This window comes from Falco rusticolus, chromosome 6 (genome assembly GCF_015220075.1).
Source record: "Falco rusticolus isolate bFalRus1 chromosome 6, bFalRus1.pri, whole genome shotgun sequence".
NCBI lineage: Eukaryota > Metazoa > Chordata > Aves > Falconiformes > Falconidae > Falco > Falco rusticolus.
In genome coordinates this window covers 36348523-36371327 of record NC_051192.1, presented here as the reverse complement: position 1 = coordinate 36371327, position 22805 = coordinate 36348523, and the positions used below count along the sequence as shown (strand labels likewise).

The 22805-nt window shown below is 38.3% G+C and overlaps 1 protein-coding gene across 2 annotated transcripts in view; it reads left to right on the top strand.

Annotated features, from left to right (window-relative positions):
• The window catches only part of MOXD1 (monooxygenase DBH like 1), a 51504-nt gene that overhangs the window by 7318 nt on the left and 21381 nt on the right, over positions 1-22805 (top strand). Inside the window, exons 1-4 of one of the 2 annotated variants that reach the window (XM_037391764.1) lie at positions 4025-4316; positions 5053-5199; positions 6679-6846; positions 6973-7056. In XM_037391764.1, the coding sequence (XP_037247661.1) occupies positions 4293-4316; positions 5053-5199; positions 6679-6846; positions 6973-7056 (423 nt within the window). In that variant the 5' untranslated portion in view covers positions 4025-4292. Of the gene's footprint in view, positions 1-4024; positions 4317-5052; positions 5200-6678; positions 6847-6972; positions 7057-22805 lie in introns of those variants that run through there. The other variant, XM_037391763.1, reaches the window with a different exon arrangement.

Sequence of the window (22805 nt, the reverse complement as noted above, 5' to 3'; positions counted from 1 at the left end):
GGTGCTGTATATAATTCAGGATGGGAAATGGATATCATAAACAAAACAATCTTGTACATTGTAAAGATCTGGGGAGGGAGTCCCATAAACACCTGTTCCTGCCTGTGATGACAGCTGGTGGTGCTTTCGGGGTCAGGCTTCCCTCTGCAGCTGTGCTTACATTCTCGAAGGAGAAACGAGCCTCTTTTCACATCCTTAAGAAATTATTCTCCCTGACTGCTTGTAGAACAGCAATCATCAGCAATCAGAAACCATATATGCTGCAAAACATTTTTTTTAAGAAAGGGAGTGGTTAATGGGATCTGAAAAACAGTATAACATGTTTGGCTTCACATCTGGAAAAGAACATAACTTTTACTGTCAGGAAGATTTTTCATTTTCCATATATTGCTTCAACTTGTAGGTAATGTAAGGTAGGAGATTCCTAATTACTTGACTGATCGCGTGACTTAGTCCAGAGTTTAAAATGCCATTTTGTGCAATATTATTAAAGGGAGTACAGAAACTTTAAACATTTCACATGTAAACAGTTTACATAAGCAAACTCTGAAATAAAAGTAACATCTTTGTTATTATGTAGCATGACTGATAAAATTTCTGAAACTTTGTTTTAAACACTTGCTATTTAAATAACTAACATATATATTAATGCTAGCAAAATGGTTTTTTTACCCTTTTCTTTCTGTAATGCTTACGCTTCTGATGTGAAGTTGATGTGAAACTTTAAAACTTTACCTTCATTTAATGTATTATATATACTTCTGTGTGTATAAGAAATTGAAGAATCTGGGTGCAAGTGCATAAATCCATGTTGAGAAGTTTGTGCTGTGAGTGCTTCAGAAATTCAGTTTTAAGGACTTGATAGTTATTGCGGATTTCTGCTGAGACTCCATGAAATTTGAGGGTACTTGTATCAGTATAATCCATCCTACAAAAGACAGGTTTTATAGATAACTGTATGGGGTAGCAAAACCAAATCTGTGTGAAAGAGGTCACCGCATTAGAGAGTTTTCCTACCTGATAGGAAGAATAAACTGTTCCAATACAAGGCATGTCTCAGACCATCTGTGACAGATATCGAAGCACTGTAATTCTGCTGATGAAAATGTCACACTCCTTTCTCTGCAGAATTAAATGAGTGAAACCTGTGAATTTAGGTGGGTTCTGTATTACATCAGTCTGGCCCTGAGAGGCTTTCAAACCGTATTTAGATATCCTCAGTCCAGCTGAAGCCTGGATGCCTCGTGTCCCCTCTCTGGCCTCTGGTGGATCCACCCTCCGTGCTGTCACTTTTCAAAGGCCTCAGAGGTATGCAGCTTTCTCCTTTGACTACACACAAGGACTTAAATGGAGTGTCGGCTGTCCAGATGTGATTTTTATTGCATTTGTACCATAGAGGCAGGACTTTCATTTACTATTTTTCTGCTACGAAAGAAAGCATAGGAGATGTATAAAGATACAGACGTATATCTATATAGATATATCTACAGCCAACTTTTGCTTACTTTTCCGAGATACTGCTGAGAAGGATGTGACATCACAGTTTGTCAGTGTGTTTTCATTTTTTATAATGTCCCTTTGTTTGTTACCTTTTGTACACAAACATGTGTCTTAATGGCTTTTAGCTCTGATGAGTAAATAGAGCAAAGTCTGTGTAGCTGGACTTAAAATCTTCTCTGTGAAAAGAAAGAGATCAGTATGTTTCCTTGGCAGTGTGGCCGTATTTTGTTTTACAACTGGTGAACAAACCCTTTTCCTGTGAGAGGCTGAGCAATCAAATCTTAAGCTGTTCAGAATTTTTTTTGTTACGTTATTTGATTTTATTTTTGTGATGAACATCTGGATAACTTTCAACAAAGGAAATAAAAGTAGTAATAGAGGCTGTTCACTAACTCCTAAATAGCTCCTGGCAAGTGTACTCACACTTGATTCCTCTAGGGCAGTCCCAATGCACTTAGTGGAGTGGTAGTTGGGAATAAATGGACATCTCTGCCTTCCTGGGCACTACATAAATTTGCTTCCCAGGTATTCTCGGCACCCTGATATTCAGGGTCTGTTTCAAGGTGGCCTGTATCAGGCAGAGAAAGTAAGTAGAGACAAGGAATTCATTAATTCACAGAAATTTTCACATGGGAAAGATTAACATTAGTTGGTCAGATTAACATCTACCCACAAAATAATTTAAGGTTAGTCACTGAGCGAGCTGCTGCTCAACTTCGACAGCCGGGGCAGGCAGGAGCGCACAGGCAGGCAGGGCAGCTCTCCCAACACATCCCTCCTCCCGTGGGGAGCAGCATGGTCCCCTCCTGGGGCCTTGGCTTTGGGACCACCTTCCGTGAAGCATTCCCCAGCAGCCTCAAAACGAGCCCTCACAGAGCCACAGTTGTGACCTGTCTTTGACTGTCATCCAGGCAAGTGAAATAATTACACTGACAATCACATTATTAAGGCACATCTGAGCTAATACCTTAATTACACAACTTCTTAAAGTTATTTTTGCATTCTCCCCGCAGGCTCGTGGAAGTCAGGGCTATATCACAAGAGGTGTGTTTTTTTTTTTTTGTTACAGCTGTGTTCTCTAGACTTGTTAAGAAACGGCGAAGTTCACTAACAAAATATATTTCACTGTCACACCTAACTTTGCTTCACAATTTTGAGCTTTCCTTCACACTGGTTTCAGGCAAAGACTTTCAACTGTTCACATGAGGAAAAGCTGTTCTTGAATTTGTATTCCTCAATAACTCAATGTGTGGGTAATCGAATAAAAGGGTGCCTTCCTCCAATTTAATGTAACATTTCAGCAAAAATATCATGCTTCAGTAAAAGCTGACGTTCACAAGGTTCCATTTCTCGTCCAGACAAGCCCTTACTATTTTTGAGATGGAAGCAGAGATTCCATAGAGGAGTGTTTTCAGAGCAGGGATGGTGTTGTGTATAGAAGTACACTGCTTCTTTCCGAGCTCTGATACAGGGTTTTATTACAAAGTGGAGGATTTTGAGCCCATAAAGTACCCATGTTCAACTACCACCCCAGAACAGGCCTGTTATTTCCCTCTGGAAAAGCAAATCCCAAATTCTTTCTCTAAACAAACATAACTCATCAGTTCCCTTTCTTTCAGCATAGAGCTTCAGGTCCCAGACTCCTCTTTTGCTGTTTTTGGTGATTATTTTTCCATGTCTGCATTCTTTCACATATGTACCAATTCATTTGTAGTCATGAGAGGTGCTGAAAAAAAAATATGGAAACTCATTTTGGTACCTTTCAATGTTTTTTAATTTTAGTTTTGTTCCAGAAAAGAAAAAATCCAAACTGTTTCAGTAGTTTTGGCAAGACAAATTTAAATCTGAATATTTTCATACTGATGAAAAATGGTCGTTTTTTTACCCTTTTCTTCCTTGAAACTTCATCATGACTGAGGAAATTTTACATATTTTTTTTTCGAAATTAGTATACCTTAATGAAAGGTTTGGGCATACTGTTGTTTGTACATGTGTAAAAGGCAGACTCCCTTGTGAACTCTGACTAGTGTGCATGTGGCCTCTTGCACACACAGAGATTTCTAGGGCTGGAGTTAAGTTTCAGATCACAGCTCCTAAATGATCCTTTGGTGAATTAGTAATGTATCAGCTACTTTCACCAGTATCAAAAACTTGGACATAATGTCTGGCAATTTTTCAGCTTGGTTACCTCCACTTTAATAAAAAGGGAAAGCTACAAATCTCTCTAAAAGTGGATGGCGGTCCAAACAGGTCCAGAAGTAAACACCTTTCAGGAGCAGTCAGCACGGTGTTATTTTGCGAAGGACACTGCACAGTTAATGGTGTCCGCCTGTAGCCTGTTGGGCATGGGAGATGGATCTGTCTGTTTGCCCCCCTCCCCACGCCGAACGGGGCAGAAACAGCCTAAAACTCGAAGGAGGGTGACCAGAGGAGGTGCATCTGAGGCATCGGCCAGCCCTTTCCAGGTGGCCAGGGTGGGAGGAGAGGGAGGGCCGGGTCCCAGCTGTGCGGGGATGCAGGAATTCGGGGTGAGGAGGTTAATGACCCGGCATGGCTGCAGCCACTTCCCCATTGTGCCGTGCCCCTGCTGAACCCCAGGCAGGGAGCATCCTTCTCCCAAACAGCCCTCCCTGCCAGAACCCCAACCTAACCCCAGCCCAGCACCTTCTGTATGAACCCAGCGCTTTCTCTGCTAGTTAAGCCGTAGGGTTTCTGATTCCAGTTGGTGTTCATTCAAGAGGTTTGCTTTTTGTGGGGAAGAAAAAACAAAGAAAAACTTGGGAAAAGAGGGAATGATAATATCATTGATGCAAACAGTAAGTGAAATTTGTTCTTTCTGTAATTTCTCCCAAAGTTCATGACATCCCAGTTATGATATATTAGGCTTCTTGCTTATTGGATGCAGTCTTTATTTCTGCAGTTATGTACAGGCAGCATGGTATTAAAATTGCTATGAATTTGACCGGAGCTGCACTTCCCTGTTTCTCTTTCTGCTACCTTTTGCTGTTTGTTATTTTGTGTTGACTTTGACTGTCCCTGGCATATTTTTCCAGTCTAAAGTAAAACAAGAGTCTCGCTTAATATTGTGTATGTTTAAGATAACAGACTGTTCTTCATTTAGAAAGATGAAATTCTTTACCACAAGTCCTTTTAAAAAGAGTAAAATTATCTTGTCAGAAGTATATTCGATATTTTTAAGCTTAAGCACCCATCAGTAGAAATTAATCTGACCAGTTTCTCCATAACACTTTAAATGTCATACACTGATCTTTTGGGGTCTACAATAAGAGTAGCTGTTGTGGTTTTCTAACAGTGGCTACCGTATTATTATAATACTCTCTTTATGCTGCTTATCAAGGGGACTAGCTTTTTTGGAGATTTTTAATAGAAAAAAAAGTTCGGTGGTGCCTCAGATTTATCATTTGATACCAAACTCTGATACTTCAGCATTTTAGATAAAGACTTGTTTTAAGGGGCTTCAGTATTGGAATCAAGTTTCATTTTTAATGTAATATTAGATTTTAATAATGGGCCACCTTTTCAATTCAACAGGATTATTTTGCAGATGAAAACAGAGTACTAAAAAAGGACCCTCAACAGGATTACCATCTGGAATATGCCATGGAAAACAGCACACATACAATATTGGCTTTTAGCAGAGAACTGCATACTTGTGACACAAATGACAAGAGCATAACGGTAAGAGGCTCCTCCTATATGCAGAGAGATGAAGTAATTCATGCAGGCCAAATATATATGTGGTTACGAAGCTGGTTATTATAATGTCATCTTAGTAAAAGAACAGTTTTAGAGAAATTCACTTCCTAAAACATCTGTTTGGTCAACTTAAAACAACCAGGTAAAATACTTGTGCTATTTTTATTAAGCTCTTATATTTTGATTTCAGCCTCCTTTGTCCTTCTGCTTTAATACATTAAGTTCTCTAATTTCTAACACACCAAGTGAACACAGGATTAAAACTGGTATCTCGGGGCCACCAAGTCCCATATCTGACAGTTACAATCGTTCAAGAGATGCCAACTTGAGAAACACTTTTTAGGTCTCACACTAACTTGTACTGATCTTAAAGATAGACTTTTTAAGAAGTTTGGAGCAGTTATATTTGAAGTATATATTTATTTCTTTATTCAAAATTAAGAAGGTGAAGAGTTTTATGATCAAATGCTTTCCATGGTAAAATACTTTTAGTGTTAAATTCTTCTGTTGCCCTAGGAACTGCTGTACTGTTCCCTAAGCATAACCTTAACAAAGTTGATGACTTCTGTATTGGAAATGACGGACAGGTTAGAGACATTTGCTAAGCTTTCTATGCTTTGGCATGTTTACCAACCATTTTGGAAGCATTGCTATAGTAGTTCAACACTATTTTCATTTTCTGTGTTTTTCTGTGTTTTTACAATATATGCAATAATAGCAACATGAGGTGCTGAAAGATGCAGGAAGCAAACCACAGCTGTATAAACCGCCAGATTTCCGGGCAGTCAATGGATCTATGGTTTTCGCACCTGCTCCAAATTCTCAGTATAATTTAACATTCTGGAACACTTGAAGATTTATTAGAGTACTTTATCTCAAGGGATTGTTGTAATCTGAGAATGTTTTACAGAGAATTGATCTGTGCTGTGTCTGTAGATCGATTTTTTAGATGTAAATCTGTTTTGTAATTGAATGTCTGTCTTCCCTAGCATGTAAGGATGGCAGTTCACAGAAGGTATTCACATTTTTTTTTTTACAGATCTGAGCCTGGAAAATGTTTTGGTGGGAAACCTAATTGCTGGCCAAATAAGTGACATCTCTAGAAAAAAATAATTCATGCATTTAGTTGGTTACTTCTTTATGAGTCTGTTCTGCTATTTGCAGATATGATTTAAATTTATGACGTTAATGAAGGAATCTATCAGAGAGAGATTCAACTTCTGCATATGTGTGATGTCCAATGAACCATATGAGTGTAAAACACTATTAACTTTAAGGCAAAAATGTGTCAGTAGATGACTGCTCCTCTTTGAACTTTGTCGTTGTTCAAATACAGGAACACCTACATCACAGCTATCATAGCAATTATGCAAACTGTGTAAGGAAGATATTGAAGATATTGTTCCTGTTCCTGATGGGTACTTTTTTTTTTTCCTTGTGTGTGGGTTTTTTTTTTTTCAGGAGAGCACAGTGCGGGTAATATGGGCCTACCACCACAAAGACATGGGAGAGGCAGGTCAAAATTACCACGGGTCTAATCGTGGTACGAAGAGTCTACGTCTACTGAATCCTGAGAAAGAAGAAGTCTTATCTGCCTCTTTGCCATACTTTGACTTGACAAACAAAGACGTAAGTTACTCCGGGGTTTGGGTTTATGTGGAGCTGGGGATAAGGTGGTAGCCAAAGCTTTGGGCTTATGCAACAGGGTAATGTGACTTGTATAATATTGTGTTCTTGCCCTTTTTATTAAGACAGGTGCCTGTACCAGACAAAGATACAACATATTGGTGCCAAATGTTTAAGATTCCTGTACAACATGAGAAACATCATGTGACAAAGGTGAGTGATTCAAACTGAGCAAATTTAGAGGAGCTCAGATGCTTCAAATCAGTTCTTGCACTCTCAAAATTTGTTTCACTACTTACTGGAGTGAAAAGAAGACCTTTTCTCTGTCTTCACAAACATGTCAGGTGTATGTGTATGTGCACCCAGGACCTGATCCTGGTGTGCCCTGACAGTCACCACGCACAGTGACAGAGGACCCTCCTTTTGCCTCTACAAGCTCTCCCAAGAAAATAAGATCGAAAATTCTTTCTGTCTGTAATCGTTTCTGGCAAAGACTAAGTAAAATTGTCTAAAAGCATGTTCCATCAAGTTTCTGCTTTTATATAGGAATTTAATGAAATTCTTTTAACAGAGAGTAATTTTAAATTAAAAAATAATTAAATGGTGAAATTTGTTCAAATGAAAGGCCAAGTTTTTAAATGATTCCAGTCACCTCTCATTCTGTGACCACAGTGGAGTTATGCCACGTAACATCACACGGGCACAGACACCGCTGTCTTTGGCTGTGTAAAAGCTGAGTATTATGAAATAAGAGATGGATATTGTAGTATATTTAAAAATTAATGAAAACATGTAAACATCCCCACAAGGTTCAGCAGGATCCAAAGTGATTTCAAAACCCGCATGCATAAACATGTTTTCTTATAACACATATTCTAACTTTTCTTTCAGTTTGGAACTGAATGCTTAAGAGTGCTGCGGGAAAAATGGTTCTCACATTCCTTCCCAGGAGCAATATACTGAAGACCTCCTAACAGAACGACTTAATATTATTGTTAAACCACTTAAGATAGCACAGTGAGATAGCTCTGGCCTTCATTTTTATCTTTCTTTAAACCCATGAATGCTTTTAGGTACACAATTCTTTTCCAGTTTTTGGATTATTGTCAGTCAGATTTCTCTAATGCGTTCTAATGCGTTTAAATTAACTCAGGGAACTTAACGTGATCTCCGGTGTATGTCTGAGAAATACCTATAGTTACTCTGAAATATTATAGGTTTCCACACTTTATCAGAATGAAGAATTGCAAGGTCCAAATTTCTCCCTTCATGCACTTGATATTTAATCACATTAGAAATTTGTGGCAGCTACTTTCACAGATCTGTATGAAAAGCAGAATTTGCTTGTAATGTAGTATATATGTCAGGCCTCCCAGATTTCTGCTTTCAAGTGAGAGAGCTTCAAAATGGTAATATCAGAATCATGCTTTCCATGTTAAGTTTGGTGCAAGCTATAGATACATGCTGTTTTGCAAAAAAGTTCCCTGGAACTATTTACTATTTGTATTTTCTGAATTTATTTTTTAAATATTTTTCCTGACTGCACATATGTTACTAATTTTTTAAAATAATTTGGTTGGTGGAAGCTAAAACATGATTTTAGCTCAGAAATACACTGACTAATTTTCCAGAATAGTTTTGTATTCTTTATTTTTATGATGATGTATGATGAACATTACAATTTCAGGAATCATATTTTGAAATCAGCTATTTATTTGGTTTTTATAAAGTTAAAAATTAAAGTAAAATCTTCAGTGTGATTTTCCACCTTCAGAAAAGCAAACACATTTAATCCTGCTGCTTCAAAAACACTTAGAGAAAAAGGATTACGGAAAGAGGAACACTTCTTTAACATTTCTTTTTAGGAGCACAACTTATATTTTCATATATGTGACTTTTGTAGATGACACATAGAGGGCTGTTGTGGAATTGTATCTATGCACTCTTGCAAACTGATTAAACATTGCCTGAAGCCTACTGATACACAAAGGATGGGGCTTATGGCTACTCAGGAGGAAATTAGCTATGCAAACAAAGATTGAATTTCACAAAGGGGAGGATAGATGAATTACTTGGCCTGATCAAAGTCTGTGTTTGTTAGTTAAATACTTATGTAATTATTGATTCTGGATGCCTTCTGTAGCACCATTTTCATACAAACCTACGCTTCTCACTTTTACAGACAGAAAAAAAAAAGCATTTAGAAAATGGTACAAATTCATCTCTGCTATAATTCATTCTATTTAACTAGTGTACGTGTGAGCTGTGTTTGCCCATTTCTGTCCTGTATGATTTTGTGGAGCACTGAAGTGCAGTTAAGCTCTTGTTGGATGATGTGTGCCATCAACACCATGGAAGTGTGTGCTTAGCTGTGCATATGTGTAAATCTGCTGGTGACCTGGAGTCTCAAGTAGGTGCAACAGCCACAATAAGAATTTTTTTCATGCTGTTCAGCTGTTCTCTGTTATTCCTGTCTTCTTGAAAATTGCTCTGAGCATTTTATAATAACGTATTTTTTAAAATATCCATTTCATCAGGAAAGCATAGTATTTTAATGAAGGAAACTGTGAAAAAATTAGACCTATCATTAAAGGTAGAGACCAAGAGTTTTAATCACCTCTGGTTAATGAATGCCAGATTGTGAATCCAGACTCTGAATTAAAAAGGACTTTTTAACTTCCCTTGACCATGAGTTATTTTGAAAAAAGTGTAACTATACGTTGTCAGGCAGAACATGTTCAAAGCATTTACAAATAAGTTTCATATATACAATCTAGTGGTGCAACAGCTGGGTAAGTGATAGCGCTTGGTCTTAGGGTGCATCTACAGTAGTGTTTTAGTTTGGATGAGAAGCATGCTTCTGAAGTGAATCTTGAAGTTATTCTTGCTTGCTTTCGTGTGGTTACTACCATGGAGCAGACGTGGGACTCGTGAGGTGAATCCCTTTAGGTGAAATCACCAGGAGGGTGTGCATAGGGAGCACAACAGAAATCCCCAGGTGGAAACAGGCCAATGGCCCATGGGAGCAGACCGGTGCTTGTACGAATAAAAACTTTCTGATGCTGAATAGAGAGGATGTCCAGAACACATTCTTTTCCATGCTTTTTCTTCTGATGGGAAAAAAAGCCCACCATAATTGAATTACTCTCTCGGCAATGAGAAACATTTTTTGCAGATGTCCCAATATGCTGTCTTTGCCTTCCTGGTCACTTTCGTACAGTCGTCCACCTGATTGCTTGCATGAGCAAGCTTTTGATTTGAAGTGAATCAAAGGGTTTTTTTAATGGTAGTGATTGCAAGGTCTGGGTTCTTCTGTTAGCACAAGATAAAGAAATAACTAGCGTAGGAGATCTCAAAATATGTCAAAGGTAAATTATGTAAAACCTTATGTCTTTTCTTTCTCTTCACATAATATTCATGCTACTTTCCAAGAACCTCAGGTAATGAGAAACAGCATATTTTCATTGACTGTTCTTGATCAAGCTGCACTACATGACATGTAAATTGTGCAAGAGATAAGATTGTAATCTTGTGTTCATCTCATAGTTAGAATGGGGCCATGGATAAGTAATTTCTCCTTAAGCTGCACTTACCAATGGAGAACAGGGCTTCACTGCGATAACGGGGCACCCAGCCAGGGTTAGGACTTCTCTGTTTAATCTTCCTTTGTTTCTTATGTCTTGCAACTTCTTCCCTAGGGAAGAGATTGTGTCTTCCTACATGTCCCTACAATGCCTTCTGTTATGAGATTTTCTCTGATGCCTCTGGGAACTCCTGGAGAAATAACTCATTATGCCTGCTAAGAAATAAAACAAAATAAGATGATTTCTCAATAGCTGGGCATAATAGTGATAAGAGTTACACAGATTCCAAACAATACCAGGCACTGAACTGGTTTTGTGACTGATGGAACACATCACTCCTCAGCTTCAAGCTGTCTTACCTGGCTGAATGGTGGTTGCTTGAAAATTTTTTAATCTTCTATAGGTTTTCCCTCACATTTTTTTTTTTTTTCTATTTTTTCTTGTTAGCAGAACCAGTTATCAGGGTAATAGATCAATTTTGAAAATAACAATGTGCAGAACAGGTGAAAGGGATTGCTTGGAGGTAATAGCAGGCAACTGTTTTAATTTGAGTCAGCTGTTTGCAGGATGGCTCCGCAGTGGTTCTGGGGTGATGGACCCTGGCTGTTCTCATTGGCGGAGTGCACATTGCTGCCTGTCTGCAAACTGCTCCTGCAGCAATGTGTGCATTGGCCTGTTTTGCTGCTTTGAGCTTCAGGTGGTGGTATGTGCCTCAGGCTTGTTACTCAAGGGATTTTTACTTTTCTCACATGCGTAAATTAGCTGTGAGCTTTCTCAGAAGTAGCTTTCTTAGAAAAAAAGCTTTCCACTTATTAGCCCAGACTTTCCGAAGATGGGTTTAAGGTCATTTCTTGCTAGGATTTCTCAGTTCTCTGTAAATATTGTTATTCTGACTGGTCCTGAATATGCCTTTTAATCACATCCCTAAAGAAATTTCTCGGTTTTCACTGACTGCACCTGGGGCAGGACCTCCGCTCCAGCAGGACATCTCAGAGGGAGGGAGGGAGGGACCCACTGGTAGAGTAGATACACAGGCATCTCCATGCACTGACCTCTGCATTGAAAAGGTTTCTGTCTCCCTGCTGAGGCCAGGCTGAGGGCAGCTCCTTGGGTGTGGAGAGCCCTTGGAGGCAGAGTCACCTCCACGCCAGGGCTGGGAGCGGGGACTAGCAGGGCCAAAGGTGCCTACCCAGAGGAGCACATGCTGACACAGGGAGTCTTTGCAGCACTCTCCCTTTTGTAAATCATGTAAACTTTTAAAAGTCTCTTTCATATTGCGTATTCCATTAAAAAAAAAAAAAAAAAGTAGTTATTCAGTGGCAGTACACTGGAGCTTCTGAAATCTTTTCATTCTTGTACCGTCGAGATGTTGGGTTTTCATGATTTTCAATGTGTGCAGATATATGTGTGCTGACATGTCTCTGCTTTGACAGTTTGTAAGACTGTTGATGATTGTGTTTTTCTGCCTATTTGCTGAATTTAATGGTTGCTTTCTGTGAGCTGGCATCATGCAAATGTTTACCAGCAGCATGAAAGTGAAAATTTGTTTCACAGTCATGAGAAACGCTTCTCAGTATTTTAGTAAATACAGCTTTTACTTTATGTTCAAAGTTCGTTGTTACTGCTTTTTCTACTTGTGGTTCTACAGATACAGGTTTTTTTAATTACTGTCTTTAGCTTAGGTTTCAATACTCCATGTCTTCTGTTAGTTTAATTTGATTGTATTTCTTATTAATTAACTGTATCTGGTAAAGATTCATTGCTTTGGCCTCACATTAACCACAGCTCTTCCATGTGCCCCACTGCTGTTTTTTCTGTTGCAATTAAAAGCCTTAAGATACAGTATTTCCTTTACTGTCTCTAGATTTTCTGTGCATTCTCTATACCTGTGGTCTCCCACTACACCTGAGAAATTGTTTAATGCTGTGTGTAAACTTCTGAAAATTTACAGTATATACTGGTGAAGGAATGGTATGTATATTCTGCATGCCAGAAGTGCCATAATCGATTTGTGTGAAGCTTTTCAGCTTTAATGTATAGCATGTCTGTGCTAGTTTCAACATCTGTAAATTTTCCCCTCTATATTTTCTTAATTTCTTTGAAATATACTGTGTTTTCCTCAGGGAAATTAGTTCCATGGGCTTCAGTAGTAATAATCCCATAGACAAAAACATGTCGGACATAAAATTTTACAGTTAAGAGTCAGAAAACCAGTTTATGTAAAATAAGGAATGCAATTGGGTAGTAGGGTCATTTAGCTGTACCTACATGTCTTTTTGACAATAATTACTCATTTTCCTATAGTTCCAAACTTTTTGGGATATTTTGAAACTAGTATAGTCAGAGAAACACTGGCAGAAAGGTTGCGATGCAGCTGTGCTCAGGAGCATAAAATCCCTCAGATTCTGCAAGAGAAATTTTTTAACAGGATGCCCAGTTTTAGACGGTATTTGGCATTGGAAAGGAGGATAGTAGGTTGCATTTTGTAAGCTCTTAAATGTTCAGTTTCCTGTATAAAGTACTCCTTTCATACTGAACCCACTTATGAGAATGGAGCAAGCAGGTTTAGTGCTGCTGAAACAGGGAAGAAGCCCCATGCGAGGGATTAGGCTGCGTGGTCAAAATTCAGTATCTCTTAAGTACACCTCGTGAATACTAAACTAAACTCAGGCAACATATTATAGACAGTAAATTTCCAACAATGAAGATGGGCTTCCTCTCATCTAGTTTGACGTATCTACAGGTCTGAGGCAGCTGCTTAAATGACCTTACAGAGGCAAAACCAGCTGTTTGTGTCATCCCAGGGAAGGTGTCTGAAATACGTGAGCTCAAGCATCCCCGGTATGGTTCAATCGTTCTCTCCATTGGCAGACAGAAGAACCCAGATAACTAGCCTGTATTAGATATGTAGCTCTCAGATGAATGAATGAGGGGACATGTCCCACAAAAATGGTCAGGGGAGAGAAGAGATTGTGATGGGGGAAAAAAATCACAAAACTGTACTTTTTTGTTTGTTTGTTTTAATTTGCCCTTAGGAAAAATGGATTTTTCTCAACCACATTCTGGTGTAATTTTTTGTCACTGAACTTATTATGTGACTAGTGAAAACAGGCCAAGCATATCACCAGAAAAAACTTAATTATTTAGCATTAGCTGAGAAGCATTACATTGGGCATATCTTTATAGAAGCACCAAAGTTTTCCATTGTTGCTCTCCTTAGAAAAGGGAGCCTCTTTTCAATTAAAGAAAAGCCTGTATTAAAGCACACCAGCAGCTGCTAGTTAATCTTCATGTTCAGTTTCAGGGGCAATCTCTGATAAGGAAGTAAAAACTCCAAAAAAACCTTGTTGCCAAGGGTAACTCTGCTTTATGACAGTGGAATGCCTTGGTAATACCAAAGACCCCAGTGTGAAAATACAAAGAGACTCCAGTTTAAGAGACTGATTGATTGAAAGCCAGAAGGGCAGCTTGTAGCCTTCAGTATCTAAATGAGGGCACTGATTTTTAACTTGAGTGAGACCAGACAGTAACTGCTTGTTGTTCTCTGGCTTGAACGTTTACGTTTTGCTAAATGTGACGACTCTAGCAAATTGCATCGTGCAACCCGACATAAACAAATGTTCTGTATTTTCCTGTATGTTCCCCCACAAAGCAATTTCAGCCTTGGTAAATTAGATTGGCAACCAAACGATCATCTTATGCTGCAGAGCTTGTAAGCTATCTGCCCTTTGATCTGGAGGGCTGTCTCTTCAGTGCAAGCCTGAATTGGCCCATTAGGCTTTGCAGTGTTAAAGAATCGTCTAACTGAACTGGCTGGAAATTAGAAGTTTCCCAAGCAACTGTATCAGGAAAATAAGAAATACTGTCTTCTCTATATTCTGCTGAACTATTTCATATGCAAAACAATTTCATATATTACTTCATTTTGTGATCAAAGATGAAACTACGTATGACCACAGATTTTACTGTCACAGCAAACTTTACATTTCTTAGTGGAACATATTCTCATTTTGCGGTAGTCTTCTTTCATTTCACTTATACATCTTTACAAGAGGAATGCTTAAATTATGCAGCTATTGCTGCATTATTTATTCCATACTTAGTATGCAAAAATAATCCACTTCTGTCATCAGCAAACATGAACATCTAGTTAATTTAATCCAGCTCCTTTGATTTTTCTTTTTTAAATTAAAACAACATCCATCCATTGTAGCATTGTATTGACTATGCTGGCACATGATTGGAAAATAAATATTTCATGTGAAAATGAAAGTCAGAAGTTATGCAATTTCTGGTTACATACAAGTGTTAGACGACAGGAGCCTTAACTTAAAATACAACCAACGGTGAGCATGGAGAAGGGGAGGGTACAATTTTTGTGAAACACTCTGAGTTTCACCTCCCAGTTCTGAGATTATTTGTGGGTTGATCTTCAGGAGACGATTGCTATTGATTAACCCCATTTTGCCTTGTACCATGTCTCTGTTTCTTCTTACCCTTAGCTTTGTATATGGTTTTAAAGTAAGTCTGTGGTTATGTAGTGCACTGAAAAGATAGGAAGAGCGTGTCCAAGAATTTTTTGCAGCCAGCCGCTAGCACTTCTTATCATAGCAGGCAATAAAATATTCCTGAGCAGAGCTGGGCCTTAGACAGGCAATTATAAAGCATCTTCTGTGCAAACACCAGAACACCAGGTTCATAGGTAGTAAAATCTGGCTTGATGGGGCTTGCATCGTGTGAAGTGAGTGTCTGGATGGATCACAGAACAGATCTACCTTGGTCCTACTAGCATCTTGACATTGCTTCTTAAGATCAACATTCTCAATCAGACAAGTAGCAGCATCTTAAGCAATTCTATACAGCCACACTTAATTGCTCCAATGTCATTTAAACGGAGAAGAAATTCAATTTCTGATTTGTTTAAAGTGTTTCTCGCCTTAGTACTGACCTCTCACTCTGCAACTCCACCATTAACTACTGAAGTTATTTTTCAGGGAATGATGTTATGGCACCTTCTCTATCTCTGCTTCCACTTGCTTGTCACAGTAGTTGCAGCTGTGTCCAAAGAATAGATTCATTGACTCCCAGGGTAAACTAGAAACAACAAACATTAATAACAGTGGGAAAATAGGCAATGGTCAGATAATATCACTCCACCATGTCCATGCATAGCATACATAACATCAAAATCCACACAGATGATAAATGAACCACAGGTAGATGATGAATAGTTTCTCTTTGCATCGAGACTGAAATGAAGTTTTACCTAATATGAAAATTATTTAGAACTTGGATCTAACTAAAATACATACAAAAAAACCACCCTAACTTGAGAAAACATGTACTGAAGCAAATTATTATAAAAGGCTAACTAGTGCTCTTCAGTCTCTCCATCCTCTCATTTCAGTGACCTTTCCATTACTGTCTCTTGAGTTGCTTGGACTAGAACAATGTCTCTGTTTTATGAAGTGCCAATTACAGTTTTGGTTTCTAGAGAATTAATACAGTAAAATTTTAATGCAGTATTCTCAAATGACTTCAAAAGAACCAAGTAATCTGAAAATGACCCTTCTTATGTGACCTCATGGTGCTGTTGAGGGGTGCTGGAGCCCTACACGAGGCTACCAGGACCTGGCTCAGTGTGAGAAAATATGGCAATCTTAGTATTTATGTAGGTGTTACCTAACCGCATTTATTTTGTAACTCATCTCATATTTGTATGTTAACCCTGTAAATATAAATTTTTAGAGGGTTATGAGCAGTCATTCCTGAGATTTGTTCTGCTGACTCAGGAGGCTGTGTCATGACAAAATCATGACCCTGGTGCTCATTTTATCCTATACTTTCCCTTCAGCAAACTTTAGGTGCCAGAGCATCCAGGGTGGTGACTCCTGTAGAAGCTCAGTATCAGATGTCTAAGGTTTTTCTCATGTGTTTTCTGTTTCAGTAGTCTTTCGCATAAGTCAGCGTTTTCTTGTCAGAAAGCATGTTTCCTAACAGTATACCCCAGTATGTGTAAAACAAGAAATGGACACACTGTAAATTCTCATGTTCTGTCTTTGAGCAAAGCTGTGTGTTCACTCCCAAGCAGGAGGAGAACAAGTATAATGTTATTAAGCTACACAATCAAAGGGAACACTTTACAGTTCTACAATAGAATTAAAACCTCTTTCATTGCCATCCGACAGAAACAGACAGACATCCCTATGCATGAATGGTGATTTCATGAGCAAAAGGGAGTACCTTCACTGACTTTATTATTTATACTATTCAAATTACATGTTCCTCTTGAATAAATATAAACTCTTTATAGACTACCCATTTTGGCTTTAGATCTGAAACATATTTGGTTACATATTACTTTATTATGATATTATTTTCACAAGAAAGTAATGATGTTGCTGATTAATTGCCAATTAATTCTGCCTGGAGTGTGTCAACTGCGCTGAGAGACTATGGCCGTACTAAATACCGCAACCACTTTGCTGATGTTTCTGCTGCTTAGGAGTGCAATGAGTGTATTGCCAGGAAGCGTAGCTGAATGAAACATGTTTTTTCTTGACCTGAGCTTTTTATCAGATTGCTCCTCAGGGTTATACTTTTTAACTGTTACTAAATGCATTATCTTAAATCTTCGGACGTACGTCAGGCAGAAACAATGTTTTATGAACATTTCTTTGAGGTACACTTCTTTTAGATTTAGCCTAAATTACTGCATGCCTTTGCAGTCTGAAACTCTTTTTGAATGGCAGAGTTCCAGACAATTCATTAGGAATAAGAGTTTAGGAACGGACTTGATGGCAGAGAGAACAAGACCTAAATCCATCTCTAATTCTCATTTTTAAATTGTTTTTATTGGTTATTGTGTTGAGTCTTCTTTCCTGATTAAAATATTTAAGTTCTTCTGCACATTGACCTATAGAAATTCTGGATGTACAGTGTAATCATTAGCACTGGTATATTGGGGTAGAATGGTTTGTATGAATTTAGATATATAGCCTCCTCTCCAAGCTAACAGGACAGCAATGGTTACTTTTACCTGAGAGTACATATTTTTTTCCAATAAAATTCTGCAGCTTAAAATGGAGGTATGGTAATTACTTCTTAAGGCGGTATACTAATAAAACTTAAATAAGAGCCTTCGCTGAACAGCTCAGTCACTGAGTAAACAAATACTTCATTCTTTACGCCAAGAGCAGGAAATATCTGTGCTTTGAATAAGGTTTTCCATTCATGTGGTAAGGACTTTTTCTCCACAGTGATATTAGAATTTTTGTTATATGTTTTAAAGTATACCCAAACCCAGTTAAATGCAAATACCAGCAATACAGCTTAAATAAATAAGCCAGCACTTTCAGTTTGGGATTATATCCTGTATTGAATCTTGCCTTGTTAAAAAAAAAAACCACAAACACAACAACAAAACCAAAACAACAAATAAAAAAACAAAAAAACCTCCCAGCCTCCACACATATTAAAGGTGAATCATGCAAAATTCAATGCTTAAGTTGTATGGAACCTCTAGTTTTTGGTCTGGAAAACTTCAGTCCTCCAAGGAAATCTTAACTAACCACATTATGAGATTGGGGGTGGAGATGAGATGGTTGCTGTCGCCTGGGCCTTTTTCTCATCTCCATCTCTTGTTTTATTAACATAGGAGAAACAAAGTATGTCACTGACTACACGGGTTGTATTTTCCTCCAGCTGGAAGATGTGAAAACATGTGTATGATAATAATTTGGGTGAGCATTTTTATATTTGAAGGACAATTCAAGTTAAGCAGTAATGATCCTTGCTGTACATGGATTACCATCAGTGAACCAGAAACAGCATCTTTGCTCTGCCTCCTGCAATTCACTCACCAAAATATACGCCTTTCTAAGTAAGTGGCACAGTGTAAATTCAGAAGCACTCAAGACAGAGTGTGATTCAAAGGGCTTTGTTAGTAATGATGGCTGAATTTAGGATTCGGATTGTGCAGTGAGGAAAACTGAAATGGGCACATAGCTGTATACATGCAAGCGGTACTGCTGATCTCAGGATAGATTACGGCCTCTAGTCCATGCTAGATTGCAGCTGGTTGAGCGTTGGAGGTACCTCGTTCAGCTCTACCTATTCCACGGCATGAATTTAGTGCTTTCTGACAGGCAGGGTGGGATGGTGGTGCTGTGAGGGTGGTCCCTGCCTGACCCCAGAATGCATGAACTCCGGGTTGAAAGTCTGCAGCAGATTAGTGTTCCAGATGTGATGCTGGCCTAGGCAGGCTTTTCTACTGACACAAGATAGCTGTTAGGTTGTTAGGGTTCAAATCCTAGTCTGACCCGGAGTCATGGACTTAAACATCTACCCCAGCTCAGAGACATATTTCCAGCTCTTGAGTTTTTACTCGGCACACCTCTGGGTTGTGTGCAAGAAGCAAAGTTAGATAGTGAACAAGGTGTTTTTCTTTCAGAACATTTATGACAGACCATATTATTACTGAGTTTTTTTCTAAAATACATGGAGTTTTTTGCTGGAAAAGTTCCAACTTTATTAAGCCAAGTATTCTAAATATTTGCTTTTCTGGAGAAAAATCTAAACCAGTAAACAAGATGTGTTAGATAAATATTTGTTCATGCCACAACTGCACTTCTGAAAAGCAAAAAAAGTCAGAAGTTTTGATAATGCTAATAAGAAGACATCACATCTACCTTTCAACAACTTTTCTGTCAGACAAATATTTCAATGTATGTACGTGGCACATACTTGTGAAGGAAGTACAAAGACAGCTCTTCCTGAGGATATGTATAGAAAGCAGAAACCCTATAACTCAGTCTTCTGCTACAAAATTTCTCTCAAGTAAAGTCAGCCAGTACTCAGTTTCACCACCATCACTTTTTGGTCTGAGTTAATCAGAGTCACAGCAAGCTCATATAAATGAAATTACCAACCAGAAGCTAGAAACTCTGTTAGATGCAGCAGAGCCAAGACAAAAATTTTGTGTCAGATTTGTACTCTCAGTTTTGAGACACTAGAATAATGTTTTTTCCCTGTGTCACCATGGGCTCCATACATGAAGTGTTGTGTAGGGCTGTGGCTTTATTCAGTTATATGGCAATATACCATTCCACAGTGTCTTTAAAATGTAAGATAAAGTTGAAGGTATCTTTTGAGCCAGAAAAAATAAAATCACATTTTTCTATGACATTTCAGTGTGGAAGCATCACTGCAACAAGGCCAAAAACTTCTTGCCATTTTCATATATAAAATAAACTCAGCTTTTGGTTTTCTGTCATTCAGTGGGCTGTATTTTTTAACAGGGACACTATGGGGAGACTATGGATATAGTTTATGAACTTTCATTGTTTGCATAAGCAGGCATGAACAAACCACAGCTGTTAACATCAAAGAAAGCAAAGTAAATAAAAAGGGAGAAAACCAAAAATAAGCAAGAAAGACTTCTAGGCTTATGGAGGGTTTTTTTTCCATTGTAGGGAATGTGACTTCTTGGACCCTTTGAGCCATTTGCATTTTCACCCTATTTAATACATCATACTTAGTATCTTGACCCTGCTTATTGACAGCTTGAGATGCAGGGCTCTATTATGTTACAATTTTGTCTTGTTTTTTTAAGGAACAATGACATGTGGTATGTTCAGTTTGTGCAATAGGTAAAGGGATAATAGGAAATAGAGAAAAGGGGAAGAAAAACGGAAACTTAGTAACCTGGCACTGGCAGATGTAAGCATTTTCTTTGTTCATGTGATGTCAGCTTCTTGACTAGAATAGGGCTTTTGTTAGATTCACAGGTGGAAAGCTCATGTCTTATCTGTGTTAACTTGATGATAAAGTGAAAATTTGTTATTTTTTATTCTTTGAAAGTCAGTATTTTTAGAAGAGCTAAGAGATTCAGTATGATGAAAGGAGCTCTGTAAAACCTCTCAACCTGCACGATGAGTACAGATCATGCTAGCCAGACACCATGACCTTAACCCATACCTTTGGTTGCAGGCGGTAGTGTCTTCATTTTGCATTTGATTGCGGTGTATTTAAAATACCTCCTTTGGAAACCCTGATCTGCTGTGGTGGAGGATTATAGTGCACCTGTTATTTTTTACTTCTGTTAGTAGGAGTTAGATAGGTTCATATATGTCAGTGTGCTCAGTTAGAAAGATCTTTCATCCAAGCTTTCAAGAAAGGTAGAGAGGATGCAGTAAGTAAATCATCATGAATAAAAAACCAGGGGCTTCTTTCTGCAGGTTTCATGAAAAGCAGGAAGGATTGTGTCTTGTTGCACGCACTTATTTTCTGCAGTCCCAAACGCTTTTGGCACTTTCATGTAGGGTGGATATAGGACTTTTGTTCTCTGAGCCTCTGGCAGTTAGGAAATGTCAAGCAGAAAATGCACTTTGCCTGCAGGGGAAGAAGTCACTGAGGTGCCCCGGTGGTGCAGTATCTCTGCAGGCTTATTCATAACACTGCAAAGAGATGAACCCTGACAGCTGGGTCTTCCCTGCATGTCAGCAACAGTGAAAACACCACAGATGAGCCTCAAAGAATGAGGTAAAATGGGGAAAATAGGTAGTTACGTGCATATTCCCCTTCAGCCTTCTTTCACCTTTTTTTTTGACTCCCTTGTCTAACAAGAGGTGGGTAGGAATTAGCAAGGAAAGGAGAATGAACTGTGTTTCGAAGTTCATTATGTGTTTCCTCATAATTATTGCAAGTGAAAGACAGATTCCTATTTTCACTGCAACCCATCTAAATTACTCAGTTATTGGTGGCTGAAGGTATCATTTGAGAGTTCCCTTACACTACGAGAACAGAGTAAGCAAGTCTATGTATAAATAAAATCCACATTAAAAGGAATTGTTCACATAAATCTGCAGAGTTTATTGACTGTTATGTACTATGCCTACTTTTATCACTTTTTTTTCCTGTATGTCTCTCCTTTGTCTTAACTTACCACAGTCTTTTATCTTCTTATAAGTATACTAAAAGTTGCACTACTTCCTGAGACAAATTAACAAGACAGTCAAGGTGACTTTTCAGGGTTGGTCCATTATTATTGTGACTAGAGACTTGCAAAAGTAAACCTTAGCTTAGTTTAGCTTTCAGTTGTGTGATTTGGGGACAAAGACTATGAAAGAACCAAAACTCTATTCATAAAAATTCAAAAGAATTGAAACTTTGAATGTGTGCGTTAAAAAGTCCACATTTTACAAATGAATGCCTATAGTCATGGATCAAGGCATAACGATCTGTTAAAATAGGAAGAACCTTGTAGGAGATGAACCCTGCAAACTGCATTAGCATTCACTGAGGTTACAAGTATTCTGGAAACCAAGCCACCCTGATGTAGATACTTAATTGTAGATACCTGCTCTAGCAACTAATTTTATACCTGAGACTACTCATGTGGCCTTTTAAATGCATTAGTGATTTGCTGAATTTGGCCCCATGTTTGAGAAACTCAGTCATTGTTCATCATTGTTTGTAAGTCTGGCCAGAAAACAAGAATTTTGTTTACTTGAAAAAAAATGAGGTTTTGGAATCTCTTTTCGGCTTGGAGCAAACTAAGCTTTACAGATGCTCTTTGTGGAAAGCGAGAGAGGAAGAGGGAAGCAGCCTAAATAAGTGACTTTTTCTATAAGCTAAAATAACAAATGGCTGAGTAAATAGGGCAGCACTCACCTGGGATGTAGAATGGCATGTTTAAATCCCTGCTGTACCTAATTGCTACAGTAGAGAATAAGATTTAATTTTCTTTTCTGCTGAAGGTATTCTAGTACGTAAATACAGTTAGCTATTCATTGGATCAGGAAAAGGGAGCCCTGTGTGTCTAGGGGGTCTGTTCCTCTTCCTTCTCTTGTTTCAATCAGAAATGATGCTGTGAGCCTTAGGGAGCTGCCCATTGAAATATTTCCATACATTTCTGGGAAACGAACAATTTGTGATTAATGAGATTTGCCTAAGATTTTTGTTAACAGATTTTTGACCAATCCTAATAGATTCTTTTTTTCTCTATTTGTTCAGAAGGGGAGAGAGAGAGGTGGCACCTCTTTAACCAAGCTGTAATAAAAATGTGTAAAAAGTGTAACTTTGCTGCTGCTTTTCATTATTTATTTGTGCATCTGAAGAATATAAGTTGTCCTACGAGATGCATCAGAAAGATGCTGATGGGTTTATCCTAGTATTTTTTTTTCTTTTCTTCATTAAAGAAAACTGAACAAAGCTACTTTTTGAAGTGCCGTTATTGTTTAGGTAACTGACATTAAAAACTGATGACAGGATGTGAGTTTCTAATTTTGGTGATGTCCCATCGTTTTGAGGGGAAGTTGGTTTTGAAGTAGTGATTGTAAGCACAGCAGGTGCTGGGGTCTTGTAGCAGCAGGCAGA